The sequence below is a fragment of the Anneissia japonica genome, unplaced genomic scaffold, assembly GCF_011630105.1.
Source record: "Anneissia japonica isolate Jap-2015-1 unplaced genomic scaffold, ASM1163010v1 scaffold26_len2425191_cov177, whole genome shotgun sequence".
NCBI lineage: Eukaryota > Metazoa > Echinodermata > Crinoidea > Comatulida > Comatulidae > Anneissia > Anneissia japonica.
In genome coordinates this window covers 548,844-569,074 of record NW_022685220.1, presented here as the reverse complement: position 1 = coordinate 569,074, position 20,231 = coordinate 548,844, and the positions used below count along the sequence as shown (strand labels likewise).

The following is a 20,231-nucleotide window of genomic DNA, read 5'->3' as shown; positions in this document are numbered from 1 at the left end:
CTCTTTAATATACATTTTTTTTTAATGTATGGCCTCTCAAATCAATTAAATAACACCTGTAAATGCTTATAATGCTGGACCCCCACCAGGGTTTTGGCCCTGGACCCCCGGGGGCCCTTGGCGGCCCCCTGGCTCCAGCCAATGGTGCTCGCAAGTGCCCTTTTAGTATCAAAAAGAACCCCCTACCAAAATCCTGGCTACGGGCTTGCCTATCTCAGCTTCAGAAGTTCGGAGATTTAAATTGAACGCAATTCCAGCAAACCATGACTTTACGATGGCACAAGGATGGCAAACATCGATAAAAACCCGGCTGCCGTCTCAGCTTTCACTGGCCTTTTGCTGAATGTTTGTAAGAAATCTACCAACCGGTAACGAAACCGGTCACCGTCTACCTAGAGTAAATGGTACCACCAAACGAAGCTAAAGTTTTGCGACTTAATCTACCAAATGCAGATAAAGTTTTGCGACTTAATCACCGGATTGTGGATTGTGTGGTTAGTAAATTTCATAGCCATACTGTCCATAGCGCACACTAAACTATATGCTGATGGAGAATTTTTGAGAAATTGACTCTCCTTTTTTCCATCCCAAACAAAATATTATTAATAAATCAACATGGTCTATCTCAGTCATCATAGCCAGTCACAAAATTAGGCTAGAAAGTTTGTTTTCAACAGCAGACACACACTACAGAACGGAGTACGTCATAACGAGTGTTTGTTAATTTTTAGTGGTAAAGAATCATGAAACGTTGTAGAATAACTGACATTTTTTCGTCCGCTGTTGCAAAGAAGAAAACGACAGATAGTCCTTTAAGGTGGGTTACTGATTTCAAAATCAATTAAACTAGCCTAGATGTTGACTGGCTAGGTTCGCTCCTCGTTCATTTAGAGACCGACGACAACAAACTAGTGTAGGCCTAGGTACAGAAAAAATACATTTTGTTAATTATTATTGGTAGGCATGGGGCCTAGGCAGGCAGGCCAGCTTTACCGTCGAAAGTCCTGGTATTCGACGATGACGTCCGTACACGTTTACAAACGCCATTGATTAGAATAAAAATAGAAGCCCTGAATTTCGGGTTTTTTTTTTTTTTTAAAGATAGAGTTTATCGAACATTTATCTATATAAAAACAAGATTAATATTGTAGAAATTGTATTTCTAAAGATGCTTATAATTTATATTTCATTTGGTAGACAATAAATATTCAGTAAGATATACTAAAAACGATTAATAATTCTGAAATGTGCATCAAATCTCAGCTATTATTAATCAGTATGTATTATGTTAAAATCTTAAAATAATAATTTCGAATTAGGCCTAGTATATAACAAATAATTGTAATTAAAGTTTAGTTTCTCATGATGTCAGATGACGTATTGAATACCGGTATGATGCTACATTTTGGGCTCTGACTTAATTTAACGATGGCCCAGTCAGTAGTAATGACAATATTTGTGCTTTTTTTTAGCCATGTAGTAAAATAGTACTATTATTTTTAGTGTACAAAATGAGAGTCAAGAAGAAGTATAGTAGAAGAGGAATAGGAAGAGGAAGAGGAGGAAGAAAAAGAATAGCTTTTGTTTTGTTTTATAATAATAGTGTGTTGAGTATATTGATATTGATTATGCAATGAGATTTTTTTTTATCTTTCGGTATGATTTAAACATGCCAATTCTCAGAAAATATTTTCTAATTTTATTATATTACCACCTTTTTATTACATAGATCTTTTTCAAAACATAACTGCTTTAATAACATTATATAGACCCATTAAACACAAAAACTGCTCTGCCCCGACCCCACCGTGACCCTTAGGCAGGCCCCTGGACCCCATGCCCAGAGGTAAGATGTGTATAAGAGACAGGGCTACGGGCCTGCTGGTAATTGGGATTTCATAACAACGGCAAGAAGAATTTTAAAAGCAAGCAAACCAATGATCATGGACAAAGTTCAACGGAGAAGGGAATGGTGGATCGGACAACCGATTATGTTTACATGTTCTAACAGAGGCAGAAAGGTACATGAGTAACGGCAAGATGATATGATGAATTTCATAAAATAGATAATAAAATTACCACAATTTGTGGTAAAAGTTATGAGGATATAAAAAAGAACGATAAGAATGATGAAATTAACTTAATTTAGAAAAGCATTTATGAAATATCGAAACAAATTTAAAAAAAGATATTGGCCTATCATTAATCTTAATGAGATTGATTTTTTTTTTTTTTTTTTTTTTTTACCGCAGTTCTATAATTAAAAAAAAAAAACAACTCAAGTAAGCCCGATACATTCAACAGCAGATACTCTCCTACATGTTGGACGGGTATCTTTATAAACTTATATCAGTGCGACGCAACAACTCCACTGTTATCATTCCTCGTGGCTTAAAAATATACGGTACTATAAAATCTGAATAAATCATCGAGTATCCAATGGACCCTTCCGGCGGAGCGTCAATTAAACTTAACAACTGACTGACCAATAAGAACAGTGCTAGGAATACGTGTGCGTGTCCAACAAGCACATGTGTTGTCACACAACGCACGTGTTCTCAGAGACCTTAGCAACCGGCCCATTGAATATATTTTGTCAATGTTAATCTGTGGAAAACACATTGATAGAAAACACATACTGGACACTAGTACAAATTATTGTTCAATCGGGGATGTAAAAAATTACGTGGAATGCAAAGTGAAGACATCACTTAAATTAACAATTTAATATTCAAGTTTGTGAAGCTCAACGCAGTAATATAATTTGTATTCCGTTCCCGAATAGAAAAAACACAGCACTTGCCTTTTTAATGTCGTTCATAGCATGTGGATTACTTATCAAACGATCTTGTTCTACTCTTGGAAGTGCAGTTTGTTTCGAGGCATCACGTGATATTTGTAACGTAGTCAACTGGTTATCTTCAGGCTACAGTTAAATTAACAGAATAATAACATTTAGCCTAAAACTATTAAATTAATGGACCAATGGAAAAGATATAAAGGGTATAATGTATCATCATAGCTCAGCATGTGATTATTTATTTTGTTTAAACAAATAATAATAATAATAATAATAATAATAATAATAATAATAATAATAATAATAATAATAATAAATTATACAAAGCAAAAACGATAAAAAATATAAGAACGCAGAAAAAGCATTTAATGAATGGGTATCCGCGCGTTAATATTAATTTATATCGTATGTTATTACAAACTACTGTATGTTATACAGCATGCAATTAATGTCAGTCCTTCCCCCAAGTATTAATCAACAAACCATTAGTGAGACGAAAATTGCAGTTTTTTCAAGTAGCAAACGTCTATACCTGTTGTGTTGGTTTTGCTTTCCTCGCATAAAGACTTCCGTTGGTCTCAATGTCGGTAGGCCTAGCATTTTTGAGTTGTTGATTTTTAATCATTTTAACCACATCATGCATATCTCTTTGTATAGCTAATTCCAGTGCCGTGTACGAAGCAACTAAGACTTCGTCACTTTCCGGATTCAGTCGCTCCCATTCCTAATGTAAACATGGAAGATGAATAGATACATTAACGATATAATTATATACCATCTTACTTGCTTGCTTGCGAAATAGATTTTATCTCGTCACGTGTAACAATTTTTTTTAATTTCCAGTAATATAACACAAAAAAATATCATACAAAACACTATGTTGTTATTAGGCCTATGTCATTACTTTTTAAAATACATTTTGTTTTCTTAATTCAATTGTTCTTCTCTTTCTCTTTCTTTTTCTCTATATATATGAAACCTAAAACTTTAAATCAACATTTTTGTAAATATTATTTTTCTAAATGTATTATAATGACCATAAACAGTATATTACAACCATAAAATTAGACACATTGAGTACCAGTGAAACTTCAGTAGGATTATTTTTTTTGTTCATAATTGTTATGATATTTTCTACGTATTTATAAACAATCTAAATCTTGTAGGTATCTTCGATATCTTTTATTTATTTCCGGATTTAGTCGCTCCCATTCTTAATGTAAACATAGAAGAGAAATAGTACATTGGTAGTAATTGTTATTGTCGTGATGGAATAATAGACAATAACTGGATTTGCGTCAGGAGAAACATGTATAGGTGTAATTTTGCCCTACCTGACGTGGAAATGTAGCGAATACTCAGTACATTTGAAAACAACTGCGAAAAAAATATGCGATTTTTTTCTCCTGACGCAAATCCAGTTATTGTCTATTATTCCATCACGACAATAACAATTACCGCAAGCTCGGTGGTCTAGAGGTATGATGCCAGGCTAGTGATCTGGAGATCGTAGGTTCGAGTCCCACCCGAGAACAACTTGCGATTTTTTTCGCAGTTGTTTTCAAATGTTCTGAGTATTCGGTACATTTCCACGTCAGGTAGGGCAAAATTACACCTATACATGTTTCTCCTGACGCAAATCCAGTTATTGTCTATTCCATCACGAAAATAACAATACAACACTACTTGGACTCGAATTCAACCCTGGCCATCAGGCGCAAGCTCGGTGGTCTAGAGGTATGATGCCAGGCTGGTGATCTGGAGGTCGTGGGTTGGAGTCCCACCCGAGAACAACTTGCGATTTTTTTCGCAGTTGTTTTCAAATGTTCTGAGTATTCGGTACATTTCCACGTCAGGTAGGGCAAAATTACACCTATAAATAGTACATCAACGATATATTATATATCATCTTGTTTGCGAAATGAGTTTATCTTGTCACGTGTTTTTCAGTTGTTTTCAAATGTACTGAGTATTCGGTACATTTCCACGTCAGGTAGGGTAAAATTACACCTATAAATAGTACAATAACGGTATATTATATATCATCTTGTTTGCGAAATAGAGTTTATCTTGTCACGTGTAACATTTTTTTTATTTCCCGTAATATAACACAAAAACATATAATAGAAGATACATTAAAAGCAATAAAAAGGAAAGCATACACTATGTTGTTATTATGTCATTACTTTTTAAAAATACATTTTGTTTTCTTAATTCAATTGTTCTTCTCTTTCTCTTTCTCTATATATATGAAACCTAAAACTTTAAATTAACATTTTTGTAAATATTATTTTTCTAAATGTATTATAATGACCCTAAACAACATATTAAAATCATAAAATTAGACACATTAAATACCAGTGAAACTTCAGTAAGATAATTTTTTTTTTCATAATTGTTATGATATTTTTTACGTATTTATAAACAATCTTAATCTTGTAGATATCTTCGATTTCCTTTATTTACATCGAATTTTCCCTTGGAAATAAACACATTATTAACGAATATGATTCTTGATTTTACTCATTTGGTGTAATTTACCACCAGTTGTCATTTTACTCCCCTTTTCAATTTTAAAGCGTTCAGGTATTTTGCCATTGATATTTACTCTTGGCTCCTCACCAATTCATCTACAAAATAATTTAACATCTAGCATTTTCCAAATAGACTATTCAGGAACCAAGTCAGCCATTTCAAAATTAACCCCAATATACCAACCAGGCATTCCAGACCAGTGGAACACCAGTTGGGTCAAACTTATTTAGATTATACCAGTGGCAGATTCAATGGAACCTAAACGGCCCGGGGCCCCTCCCCTCCTAAATTTGTCAAAATTGTAAAAAAATTGGTGAAAAAAAAAAGGAAAATTACATTCAAATTTTAAGTCTGGGAGTGCCATTTCGGCCATCTAGAGGTGACATAATGGCACATTTTCTTCCCTCAATGTTGGGCTTGAGGTGGTATAGACCCTCCATCTGTCAAAGTCTCTCCCTGGGCCAATTCTATTTCAAATTCCTGGATCCGCCATTGTGTACCACAAACACTTGTTTAGGTCAAAAATAAATTCGCTACAATATCATGTTTCATCTGTTCAAAATTTTAAATCGTTCAGACATTTTGCCAGTGGTATTTACTGTAAATAACATTTCTAAATAACACGTACTAAACTTGTTTTATTCAAACACCCAAAATTGAACATTTCTATAACATTATAAGAAACATATTTAGCATTTTATAAATGAGCTGTCTTAACGAATTGAGCTATTCATAAAATATATCTAACACTTCTTAAATGAACCAATATAAATTCTGGGCAATCGAGATCAGTGATCATATTTATTTAAATTATACCACAACAATTGTTCTTGAAAGCCTGTTATTTTATATTAAATATATCACTTTTTAGGTGTTCTAGGTGTTATAATTCGCTATAATATCATGTGTGATTTGTTTAAGCGAAGACTTGGGACCAGCAATCTTACTTTTAAAAATCAAATATTTTACCAATAGTACGTTGACGGATTATTACAAAGCTTATTATGTTACAGCTAATTGTTATTATTTATACAGTCTATCTAAATATATGGTACGTCATTGATATTTACCTGGTGTTGAAACGTCAAATCTATACTTTGTTCTATCAAGAGATTGGCAACATCTGGGTGGTTATGTTTAATAGCAATCATTAGGAGCGTATATGCGGAGGAACCTGGTGTTTTCTCACCATACTGATTCTGAGTGAAAAATAATGGCATGCATTTATCTATCGGAGAGTAGCAGCGGCGGATTCAATAGGCTCAAACGGTAGACCCCACCCTCACCTTTTTTCATAATTATACAAAAATAGAGGGGAAAAAAATATATTTATATTAAGGTCAGAGTGTCATTTGCGGCCACCTAGAGGTGCCATATGAATAAATGTTCGAAATTCTTGTAATCTCGGAGTTCACTCAATCTTGTCATGGGATAATAATGATGATGATAATGAAGATGAAGATGATGATGATGATGATGATAATTCCACACGTAATGATATGGATATTATGATGATGATGGTGATGATGATGATGATGATGATGTTGATGATGATATGATTGATAACAGCAACGACGATGCTGACGCTAACGATTGTAATTATAACAATGACAATATTATGATAATGGTGATGATGAGGTTGCTGATGATTATGATTATGATAAGTAACATAATATCCAAGATAAGTACCGTAACTGGGGTAAAAAACAGCCCGTGTGTGGGCTTAGACCCTTTTAACTTCATTAAAAATACTTATTAGAAAATAAATTCTTCTGTATGATATAAGCCTATAAATAAAGGCCTATATATTTTCTATTAATTTATTTTTTATTTATTTTTGGAATTTAGTTATTAATTTGTAATTGTTTATTGATTGTATATACTGTTATATTTTTAAATACTAGCTTAGTTTTATTTATATGAATTGATCTTTTATTATGGCGACCCACTCGATGCCAATGTTTACATTAAGAAAACCTAAGTGTTTTCTCCTTTTTTATTTGTCATGTTGGTATTGTTTTATTTTTTATAAAATTAAAGAAAATAAACGAACTGAGAATGACAAATTGATGATGGTCAAGCCAACGATAATGATAATAACAATGACGATATTCATAATAATGGTGGCAATAATGATGATGATAAAGATAATATGAATGAAAACAGCAACGATGATGGTGATGCTAACGATAATGGCGGTAATGATGATGAAGAAGATAGTAGTGATAAAAATTACAATATTCATGGTAATGATGGTTGTACTGATGATGATGATAATGATGATAATTTTGGTATTTATTTTTGTATTAGGCTACGACCTTTTTGTTTTTTTATACGGAATGTATATTTAAATAGGCTGCTGCCGATGTTGTAGGAAATAATGTCTGAATGGCAGTTCAGATAAAACAAGATCGCATGACTTACAAACATAATTGTTAACATAAATCTCATAAAACAAAACGGGGATAATATTCACAAAATATGCATGTATATGATTAGCAGTGATTGTTAAATTAAAAACAAATGAAGCAGCTATTTACCACTTTCATGTTTACATCTGTGTCAATATGACTAAGGAGTTGCTTTGTTCTGCTGGCGCGTCCGTCGACAACAGCTGAAAACAGTTGCTAAAAAAAAAAAAAAACCACACACTATAGAAATAGCATATATTGGGATATAGTATTATTATCCGCTAAGTATTTAATTAATATAAAAATGTGATTGGTGTCATTTAGAAAGAAAATGTCTCTATTCATCTTCCCAAGCAAAACGGACTAGGCCCTGTGAGCTTCAATTCCTCTCGACATGCGTTATCTACCTGTTTCACCTATATCGTTTATAGAGGGTGACCCTTCTAGTTTATCGTAGAATCGGTTAACTGACCCCCACCTCCCTTCTCCGGGGGAGAGAAATCACAATTCCTTGGGAAAACACAATTATGCGTAAAAAAAAATTTTTTCTTTGCGCCCGCCCCTCCTATTGTTCAGCATTAAAGGGTAGACAGTTTATTTTGTATTGTTAAACTCTAAAAACGATTAAATAAGATTTGAAATTATTAAATAAATGAAATAGTGGCTTTATTAACTAAGTATCAAAACTACGAGGTTTAGTGTAGTGGAGACATTTTGGTCGTGAGAAAAAATATTTTGTTGTGTCACAATATATCAACCCATGGAATGGAGGGCAGTGGTCTCGTCAGAACATTATTCCCCCACCCCTAACAGATGCGCCACACTGCACCTCAGCCCGCCATGTTTAGTTGGGTGTGGGATCTGAAAGGCAACCATTTTAATCCCCTATAATAGGCCTACATGTTTGTTTTTTTTTTATAATTTGAATATCATTTGAAGATTATTAAAATTGTCCACCAGCGGTGTAGCAATATGAGAACGAGCCCTAGTACATGGCCGGGCCCTTTGATGTGAAGCGTCAACTGAGGGGCGTAGGTCTGAGTTAAGGCTAGTAGGGAGTGTGCTTGGAGCAGTCAATTTCCCCTGTTGGGTAGGGGAATTCCAGAAAGCTCCAAAGTTTCAAACATTTTCTGAAGCCGTTTTTTTAATTTAATGAACGAAAATTAAAGGACAACTTTTTCAGAAAATTCATCGTAAGAAGTGCTTCGTTTTACCTCTACCCCCAATGGCCTATGCTACTACTAAAACGGAAAGGACTTTCATAGATGTATCGAGACCACCTCAGCTCCACCATAATTAGGCCTGAGATATGAACATTTATGATTATGGAACCTCTACATGGCCGCAAATGGCAGTCTCAGACATAAATTTGAATATAATTTTCTTCTTTTTTTCCCTCATAATTTTGAAAAATTAAAATCATTATTATTGAGGGGCCTGTTGGCCAGTTTTTTTTTCTACAAAAATATTAAGTTGGAAATTATTATTTTTGGCCTATCTACGAATGGGCCCCTTATAGCTCTGGGCTCCAGTACGTTGCATTGGCTGCACTGCCCAGCCCACCGCCACTATTGTGCACAGGTTACTGAAAGAAGCAGGTAACACTCACAACTTACCATTGGAGCGGGAAGTCGGTTGTCGATTATGAGTACAACTTCGTCTAGGCAATTTTCGACAGCCAGATCTCTGGCCGATTGCTTGCCATTTACCCCCTAGAAAAAAAATAACGTAAAATTTCTTCTTTATCAGTTTATCATCATCATCATTTTATCATTATATATCATCATCATTATAGTATAATCATCCACCACCATTAGCATGTCACTGTGGTAGCTAATAATAATATTTAACTGATAAAAATATATATTTTGGTAAAAATAATGTTTCGTTTTAAGCAGTTGTAAATAGTGGCTAACTGTATTTCTAATGTAAAAATAGGCCTAGGCATATAGATATTTTCAGTAGACACTTTATACATAACAATATGTATAGGTACCAGTAGATACCTTATACATTGAAATAATCCTCATTATTTGTTTTGGTAACTTCGAAATAGCAGGTAATCTGTGTCGCATCATGTTTTCATATTCTAAATTCGTGTCTGATAGGTGAATAAATCATAGTAATTTCTTTAAAAATGTTCATGATAATTATTTATAAACACGATTTAACAATGTTGAACCACACCAAGAGTAAGATTGTAACGGAGTAGGTGTCCGAATTTTAGGGTTTAGTTGGAACGCAATCCTATCTCAAAAAAAGTACTACCAAAAACTAGAGGGTGTCCTTTAAAAGAACATAAAATGCGTTCCTGATGTAAGTTTTGATGTTACGAAGAACCAACACAAAAACATATAAACGAACCCAGCATTTGTGATTGATGTCAATTCCTCGATCGACGAATATTTTTGCTATTTCTGGTTCCAATGCATCGATTGCTAACATCAGAAAATTCCTGTAAAGTGATTTAGCCACCATATTTCCACCCTGTAAGACAAGCATTGGCGCCCATTTTAAAATTATGTATTTGAATTGTTTTATACAACTTGCTAGTATTTCCTGATGATGACATAATTAATGTCGAAATATTGAATCCCGACACGATGGCGTGAATTTCGATACTTGGAGTTTGTATTATACTATTGCTAGTAGTAGTGACATATACTAGGTTGTATTGACATGGGTGGTCGGGTGCAATCGAATCCAAACTTCGACTTTTATGGTGCATGTGCATTATAGCACGTCTAAAAAAGTGCTCAGGAAAAAGGAACAAAGAGAAAAACAACCAAAAAATCAAAACGAAGAAATGGTCTATAAAGGGAAAAGGCATATAACAGAGAGAGCAGAAAATCAAACACAACTAAAAGACAGATAGAAAATAAGGTGAGTGATGAGAAGCATTGTAAAATTGAATGGGAGCTAGTTTAGGAATAATGTGATAGATTACTTCACTATTCGAGTATAATTTTTTGCTCATAAGTATTTTGGTAGAGTGTGGGGACGCCTGGGGTGCAATTTGTTTCTGGGGCAAGGAATTGTCTCACTATATCTCCACTGGCTAGTAGGTCTATGTATCTATTGGTAGGTTCTGTGGCCGAAATGTGGACTTCTTAACCACTGGACTGAGCTCCAATGTAGGCCTATATAGTCTCAATGTACTACAAGTAAATCAAACAACATCTTAATGGAACTGAAACTGAAGTGTACAAAGGCAAGATGACATTCATATACCGTGCAACTAACGATTTTTCGCGTCGGCTGTGTGAGTAAAACGCTGACGTGATAGGTCTGCGTCGGAGGGACAGTCGCGTCGTGGAATATTAAACATGTCTAAAGCCGGACACTCACTGCGTCGTACGACCGTCGCACGACGAATCCACATTTGCTTCCGGCGAGCGATAGACGACGCTACAACGTCTGCTGATTGTCAGTGGCAATCTGAACGGATCCTCATTAAAAAAGATGATCCGTTGGGTCCGCGTCTTCCCGTGCGTTCTTCGTCGCGTCACCGTCGCACGCAGTGAGTAACCGGCTTAATATTATCACGACGACAAATACTGTCCCCGACGATAAATCGCGTCGGGATGCGTCGTACTACGCTTTCTGAGTTGGGTTTAAGGCACATCAACGGACTCCCAAAGCAAATTAAAATAAATTTTAATGACTATCAACATAAAACTTTTTAAAAATTGATAAAAACCCTGTAATTTCATCTTTTCTTTTTACCAGTGGTAAATTTAGTTATTTTGACTTAATTCAAATTAATTTTTTTCTGTTTATATTTAAGTTTGTATTTACATATTTTTTTAATAACTGTTAATTTGATTTATATTTATGATAGGCCTATTCATTTCTTTTTTATGTTTGTTTATATCCACTCTGAAATCCAATCCAGAATCCAATTTTCACTTATAAGGAGCATTATACTACTCTCAATGCGCCAATTTGAGGGAGTACTGAGGAAAAAAGGAAGGGAGAAAATGGTATACAGAAAACAGTAAAGAGAACAGAAGAAAACCAAAAAAACATAAGAAAAAGACAGAAAGAAAACATTAAATGGAACTGAAAAGGTTACTTTTACGTCTTATTTTGAAAATATCCACAGATGTGGCAAATCATTTCAAAAACTATAGGAACAGCAACTGAATAAGCACTCACCGTGCGAATAGAGTTACCAGTATAAACAGAGTGGATGCTGTATCAGTGCTGTGCCATTATTGAAAATGTTATCTGTTAAACACGGAATAAATAAAACGAATGAATAAAATAAATTCTCACTTCATCTGCGTTGATGAACTCTTCATTGTCATCAAGAATCTTTTCAACATCATGTATCCTGCCATGTTGAATGGCACTACACATTTCCTACACAAGACAGATCAAACTTTTAATAATCTTATAATCAACATTAGGCATATCACTTTTATCGATGAAGGGGATTTTTCTTTGGGCAGGTTCGTACCTTAACATCAATCATAAACCCTCACATTGGGTAGTTTTTCGTGTAGGCCTAATGTATATATCAGGGGTGGCGACAGTATTGGAGAGGGAAACAGATCCCCACATCGCCACCCCCACAAATCGTCGAGGAGAAAGAAATTCTGTTTAGTTTTACAGTTTGTTAAATTCTAAAATCGCTTAAATAAGCCTTTCGAATGCCTGAATTGTTAGAGCTTTCGATTCTTTACACTGGAACCCCTTCCACTGGTCCTTGACATCCCTGGTCACGCTCACTCGGCTCTCATCATCAGGGCCTTTTTGTCGAGGAAGACATCCGATTAGTCAGGCAAACCCTGGCGCCACCCCATAATTTAATTTTCTTTCTTTTGCATTCCTTTTATTTTTCATTTTTCAAATTTATTGTAACAACCACCATGTAGTGTTTTCACAGTAGGAATCAAAGCAGATAATCTGCAGTAGCCCTTGTATATGGCGAATTCAGGAAAAAAGAGAAAATTATTGTTTTCTCTGTGTTTGTGGTGTTAGGGGGAGAGTAAAATCCATTGTACCCTATTCCAATCAGTGTTTCAAGCATAGGCCTATGTCAACTTAAATATAAACATAAATTTGAATAGCATTTATGACGTTTTTAGATGACAGTACCACAGTCAACCTACCCGGATAATTTCTCTCTGTTCAGCTGCTTTTATACTTGTCATATCTTCTCATGCCATGCTGCTCAGTTCAACAATATTCCTACCCTATGTCTATATATTTAAAAAAAAAAGCATGGGCTGTTAGTGGTATCGATCTGCTTTTTACTATATTTTGTGAATTGGTCAATTCCCAGGGGTGTTTAATTCCAACAAGTAGACGCAAATCTTTTATATTTATAATACCCCCTCCTCATTTGTTTTTTTTTGTACAACATTGCCAAATTAATTTCTAAAAGAATCATTAGGCCCTTTTGATGATTCCCCTACTTCTTCAAGCCAATAATAGCATTTTGTTCTCAAATGTTTTACATGTTACACAATTTTCACATTCCATGGGCAAATTTTATAACCTAGTGTTTCGTTATACTGTAGAACACCTCCTTTGGGATACCACTAATTAAGATGACACTTTTTCGGTCACAAAACAAGGGCAAGTGTAGATCTTTTAGCACTTACGGCCAATGCCTGTTAATTGGACTCCCCCATTAAGGGGACATTTTTTTTGGTCCCGAAAGTGTCCCTTTAATAGGGGTTCTGCTTTATTTAGAAGTGGATAAACTTTAAAGCATAAATTAATTAACAAACGCATAGAAAATACATAATATTGCGACGCTTAAAATAATCTTTAAAAAGCACTTTGTCTATGACCTTCAGAAAAAAACCGTCTCACGATTTGCGATGATGCATAGGCCTACTTCGAAAGAATATAAACAAAAAGCATTAGTACGGGTTTCTGATTTTTAGTTACATTATAATAATTATAGGTCTATTGGAAAATGCCAAGAAAGATATTTAGAAATAAAATATAGGAGTAGTCATTAGAGAATAAGTTGCTTAAAATATTGAGCCTCAATATTACCCTTGGTACACATAAAAAAATGTTTCCTTTGACAATCCTTGGCCCATGTTTAGAAGCAGTACCGTAAATAATGCAAAAGAAATAAAAGCAGGGAGGAAACAATTGGTTAATAACAGGCCATTGACTAAGTCAAGTTTATACAAAATATCAGGAAGGAGGGCACAAATAAGTATAAAATCAATGGGCAAAATCACAATCAAAATTTAGAAAATGAGAATACTGTAGAAATAACGACATAAATTTCGCCATATGTGTATTATTCTAGTATTAGTACAACATATCCACACCATACTTACATTGAACACACGACTGAGGCATTCGTAAAATATTCTGAATTTAATAATAGATCATTTGTATAGAAGTTCTCGTTGTGATTCGTAGGCCCGATGTACGCTGATAACTATCGTGGATAAGGTGGGAGCCCATACCATTTTGTTTGTTTGTTCATGGCATTTAGTGAACTACACCACTTACAAATAGGATTGCGTTTGACTCACAAAGAATCAAGTAAACACAGTAACCGGGATACATACACTATGAATCAAAGAATGCCAAATCGATAGAAGAAACATACTACTACTCCTTTATTTTGAAATTTTAAAGCAATTAAAAGTCCTTGTTTAAAGAAATTGAAGGGTACTGCCTCAATGATTTAAAGGGAAATAAGAAGGAAATAATTTGTCGAATATACATCATGAATCTTGGAGAGGGAACGGGTCAGCAATTAAAATTTAATGCCTTCGATTTCAATTCATATCATTTATTTGGTCCAAAGAACATTAAAACTGACAAACACTAAATAACAGAGAGAGGACAACACTCAATTTGCCTGACAGGATTGCCAAAACGTGAACTACACTGTCAGTAGCTCTCCGATGCCAATGAGAACATACATTAAATAAATTAGCATAAAATAATAAAGTAAAACTATCATCAAAATGTATATAAAATATATGTACAAAATCATCAATGAAATCAGTCAAAAATTAATAAGATAAAAACATTAAAAATACAGTAAAAATTGAAATACTAAGACTATTGCAAAGGTCAAATGATCAATTTACAAGGGTAAATTTAGTCTTTAGTTATTATCTTTATGTCTTTAGTTATTATTTCTGTTTCTGTGTATTCTTGTCTAATAATGGTGTGACAATCTCAAATCGGGGTGCTTATGGAGACCAATGAATGGGTAGACATTCGTGCTCAGATTGGTGGCCTGCGAAACAGGAAGAATGATCTGCACCCACAATAACCTTGTCAAATGATGATAAAACATTATGCGTACACTGTATTTGGAATAGCCTGAACATTTCAGTGTTTAAGCGAGACAACTCAGTACTAATGATGCTTCTACGGATGCTTAATCCACAACAATACGGTTGCATTTAATGTTTTACAAACGTGTACGCAACTGACCTTAATAAAATTCGCAGATCTATTTCCAAACACTTGTAAACAACTGTTATAACCTGTCAAGGAATATCTCTACAACAAAATCACTATGTTGGAGTAACAATTCTGTTGTGTAATAACATTGGTTCAGAAGTACAGATTTTGACAAGTCCCGGAACATTGTCGATATAATATGCCTATTAAGAATGGGTTTGTAAAAGGGTAAAACGAAACAGACACAAAAGGGATTCTCATAAAAGATTGATGCCTATTATACTTATTCTATTATCTGAGGCGAGCAATCGATGATTTGTATCAACACAGTTCCTTAGCAATCGTCACCCTCTATTTGTTCGTTATTTAAAATTATGGTGTGTGAGAAAACATTGGTTCTACTCAAAACGGATGGCGTAACACATATGAGTTCTAACTGGTTAACACCAGGGCCCAGACTTTAAAAGGCCCAGGGATATTAATCAGCATTTATTTTGCAATGACCATACCCCAAAGCGGCCAAGCGGGGTCCCGCCTTAGCAAAACGAGTAAAAACTTGAAAATGCGCCCTTGTAAACGTCAAAACCCCATACCAGAGCCTGACGGGTTTCGCCTATTGCCAACCCTAAGTGGCCACCTAGCCAAGCAGATAAAAATAGATCACATAACAACTAAAAAACTTGTAAGATAGTATGTGTACAACTGTCTCATTCAATGGGAGTACAATGTAAATATGTTTCCAATAGAACTTAATAAGCCTGGTATACTCGTGCTGTAATTCATATTGAATTGCAGTACGATATGAAATTGTAGTCTGGGTCGTGACTAACTATGAAGAGTAAGATAGGAATTATATATTATTATTATTTTTTATTCTATTATTTATTTATTTTTTAATTATTAATTATTATTATTTTTATTATTATTATTATTATTATTATTATTATTATTATTATTATCATCATCAATATCATCATAACCACCAACATTATTATTATTATTATTATTATTATTATTATTATTATTATTATTATTATTATTATTATTATCATTATTATTATTATTATTATTGTTATTATTATTAGTATTATCATCATCACCCTCATCATCCTCATCGTCATAAAGGAATGGCGGGTTAGAAAAACAATAATGATTTTTTTTTATACCACTCCAGGTGGCATTTTACATATAAGCAATACTGAATGGAGTTGACAGACTACGAAGGAGACTTTACAATAAATAACAAATGTGAGTACAGTATTAAACATTTTGCATCGTTATTTAATAGAAAAATGGGAATTCTGTCATCATTCTATGGTTATTATTTTGACTAAGTTTGTTAGGCATTGAAGGCATTGACAACTTCCACGACAGGAAGCATGCACTGACATGGCTGCATTCTATTCAACAACATTCCGAGTGACTCGCTAAAACCATCGAAGACCTGAAACTGGCTAAAGAAACGTTATTTACAGTAATTAAAGTTTGGGGCTTGTTAACTTCCGTTCGTTGTTTACTTTATAGATTCGTATCTCTTGTTTTCATTGACATGAAATTTATTACCAAAAATATTATAATTATCTGGTGCACAACTTTTAATCTTGAATAATCGAAATTTGTTATAGCCCGACAAAAATATTTTCTATACTTTTTTTAAAGGACAGCGAAAGCGAGAGAGGTAGGCCAAAATGACACCCGTATTTATCAATATTGCTATTAATATCTTCATAATGTCTATATCAAATATAGCTACTAGTGACGGATCAAGAAATTCGAAATAAAGGGGATGCAGGAGGGACTTTCACATATGGATTTCTGATGTCACCTCTACGGTCCATGCTCTAGATGGCCGGAAACGAATTAAATAGGTCTATGAATACAATTTTCTCTTTTTTTTTCTCTCCATTTTTGAATTAATTTTGAATGATTTAGGTGGGGTCGGTTGCACACTTCCACTTTTTTGAAAAGCCTATACAGAGATCATTTTATATATTATAATATTAATATTACCAATTCGACATAAAGATGATGAAATTGGATGAAATTACTTTGAGAGTACCTAGAGCAAGACATGGGCAAGGTGGTCCAGTGATCTCTAAGTCATATGAAACCATCTAATTCATACACAAAAGTGAAAACAATAAAAAAGCCTGAATTTGAAAATAATAGGCCCTATTAGCAAGGGCTCTCAGTTTGCAATAAAAGATAAGGCAGCAGACCATTTAACAGAAAATGGCGAAAATCAGTACGAGCACTAGGAAGAAGAGATTTCTACAATCTAGCTGCCTCATTGAAAAACGATTTTTGAAAATAATGTAGTCCTACAGTCCTTAATTTAGAAGGATCTATGGGATTTAAAAAAAAATGATAAGCCACACTATTCTTGTAGGGCCCAGCAATTAAAGGAGAAATATTTAGCAAGTACACACACATATATAATATTACACATCTAGATGTGTTTTTTTTTTTTTTTTTTTTTTTTTTTTTTTTTTTTTTTTTTTGCTAAGTCAAATTTATAAATATTGCTTAGATCATGCTTAAAATTAAAGTCGACTGTACGCATGCGCCATCCAAGACGATTTTGCTAAGATGGTTTGATAAATTAGCTTATGATATTTGCTTTAGGGACATCTTAACTTTTTTGACTTAAGACATTTGCTAAGCTGAGATTGATAAATCCTTGGTCTGGGCCTCAGTAGTTGCTGTAAATAGGTAAACATTATTTTTTTGGATTGAAAAACAACTAGCTTTGCTCATGCAATACCGAGTTATCATAACTTATAAACTAACATCAAACCCCTCGTCCGACTCCACGACAAAAAAATATATATTAATTTGCCGATCCAAACAAATATATTTTGATAGCCAATCCAATTGTGGTCAAAAATCACATGGGCGATCCGATCCTGTACCTCACCCCAGGGATTTTATTCCGGGACACTGAACAAGGCTCTAGACATCCCCTTGTTGTAGACCCCGATCAGAATTGTTGGACATTTTTCTCATTTTTCCTGATTTTGCGAACATTTTACTACAAAATCCTTGACACTACCAGCCAATTTAAGAGTCTATACACTTGTATAATATAGCATTGGTATAGTTTAACTCTCTGTTAGTTGACAGGAAAACAATTTTGTCATTCATATATTTAATTGTAAGTTTGTAACTTACTTAAATATAATTATTCAGTTATGAAATTAAATTGTTTATCTTTCAGCTCATTACAGACAGTTATTTAAATTGGACCTCATTTGGAAATGGTTGGACTCCGGCTAATGGACGTTCCTGTTGCTCATTACGGTAATTTTTACTTTTCTTGATCTCAATCCATTTGTTATCTTGCTTGTGCATGTTGAGCATCGAATAAATTCAATCAATCATTCAAAAAATATTATATCATGAAAAATGTTTGTATGAAGATATATGTTTATTGTTTGAATACACTGTACTTATTAATCTATATATTAATTTCTATCGAATTGTACACTTTTTATACATTTTATTTACCCATGACAATCGGAATGCAAACATAATTTGTTTGAGTTATTGCGATCTACTAGTCCTACCCAATACCATGTATTTAATGATCCTCACATCATTCCGTGGTATGATGATACTATAAATAATTAATATTTATGATAATGCTGATGTGATAAGAATTGTGAAATACTATTCTGTTGTATCAGCAGCATTGCCCATTGCGATAACTGAATAGGCCCTACGATAATGTTCAGGTTGGTTGCTCACTAATTTGTTTACCCATGACAATCGGAATGCTAACATAATTTGTTTACGACATTGTAATCTACTAGTCCTACCCAATACCATCTATTTAATAATTCTCACATCATTCCATCGTATGGTGATATCATAAATAGTTAATATTTAATATGATAATGCTGATATGATAAGAATCGTGAAGTACTATTATGTTGTCCATTGCGATAACTGAATACGATAATTTTTCAATAAATCTTTTAAAATGGTAGAATATTGGAGAAAAAAAGAAAATTTCATTCACATTTAAAATCTGAGAGTGCCATTTCTGGCCATCTAGAGGTGCCATAATCGAAAAGTTTCTTTCCTCAGCCCCAACCATGGTGGGGCTGAGGTGGTGGGTAATCTTCATCTGTCAAATTCCCTCCCCGTGGGCCCCCTATATTTCAACCCTACTGGCTCTGCCACTGTTTTATTTATATATTATGTTTTGATGATACTCCATTATAATTCTTTCTGTTTCTTTTCTCAATATTTTTATATTCCAGTGATGTAGACAAAGAAGCCACAACTATCATGAAATAATGTCCGGACTGAAAGGGCAACAGAACTTACCAATTAATCATGGATAGCCACAAATTGTGTCACTCATCAAGCTTCTGGATATAAAATTAATTAAAATATATTGTGAATTTTATTTTTTTAAATGTTTTCCTCTGCAAAAGTCTCAAAAATAATGTTAGCAATATGTATTAATTCTGTAGGCTGTATGTTTATTAATATTGTACTATTACTGCTAATGTTTATCTTATTAATAAAATAACCCGTTTGTTGTAAAGAATATAGACATGTAAGAAAATAAGATATAACATTTTAAAGGATTAGAATCAGGTCTATTGGTTTTTGGCGGATGTACATGATATGGACCTATAGTATATAAATATAAAATGTATGCAAATATCCCAACTTAATTTCAATGCTTGAAAATAAATATCAAATGGAATTGTGTATCTCTTCTCATCTTATTTAGGCCTAATGTCTGTGTTTACGGTAATAAATTCAATAGCTAAGATATCCTTGTTATATAGCTTAAACCAAAAGTGAAGAATTGCTTCATCAATAGGCCCTATGTGCTACTTTATCTATTAAACTAGCAATTCTTTCGAGGACGTAACAAAACATAAAACCGGAAATGACGTGGTTACTAAGCAACAAGCTCATGCATACTCATGAATATTCAGTAGCACCTGTTCTAATTAGACTAACAATAAAATCTTTTTGGTCGATTTTGTCAAAACTGAGCTAAAAGTTTTTATTGTTAGTCTAATGAGCACACGTGTTACTGAATATGCATGAGCTGTAGCCTA

General features: G+C 33.7%; 1 protein-coding gene, 1 long non-coding RNA gene and 1 other non-coding gene across 7 annotated transcripts; 2 read left to right on the top strand and 1 right to left on the bottom strand.

Moving 5' to 3' along the window:
- Window positions 1-2,221: 2,221 nt before the first annotated feature.
- LOC117108383 lies at window positions 2,222-15,388 on the bottom strand. Of its 5 annotated transcripts, none has more exons than XM_033250419.1 (9): window positions 15,178-15,388; window positions 12,864-12,953; window positions 11,905-11,976; window positions 10,111-10,233; window positions 9,363-9,458; window positions 7,876-7,962; window positions 6,406-6,534; window positions 3,333-3,524; window positions 2,222-2,926 (listed from the first exon to the last, which is right to left on the bottom strand). In XM_033250419.1, exons 4-9 carry the CDS (start codon window positions 10,222-10,224, stop codon window positions 2,747-2,749), a joined length of 798 nt encoding a protein of 265 aa, XP_033106310.1. In that variant the 5' UTR covers window positions 10,225-10,233; window positions 11,905-11,976; window positions 12,864-12,953; window positions 15,178-15,388; the 3' UTR covers window positions 2,222-2,746. The 5 variants fall into 5 exon arrangements, with proteins under 5 accessions (XP_033106310.1, XP_033106277.1, XP_033106290.1 ...); XM_033250386.1 differs by lacking the exon at window positions 11,905-11,976 and adding an exon at window positions 12,025-12,111 and having other exon boundaries at window positions 15,178-15,387; XM_033250399.1 differs by lacking the exons at window positions 11,905-11,976; window positions 15,178-15,388 and adding exons at window positions 12,025-12,111; window positions 14,049-14,224.
- On the top strand, window positions 4,522-4,593 carry Trnat-ggu. The gene has a single exon. It is a non-coding gene; the product is annotated as a tRNA-Thr (tRNA).
- Window positions 15,389-16,284: 896 nt separating the features above from the next.
- On the top strand, window positions 16,285-19,867 carry LOC117108377. The gene is made up of 3 exons (XR_004445360.1): window positions 16,285-16,395; window positions 18,365-18,447; window positions 19,413-19,867. It is a non-coding gene; the product is annotated as an uncharacterized LOC117108377 (long non-coding RNA).
- Window positions 19,868-20,231: the final 364 nt, after the last annotated feature.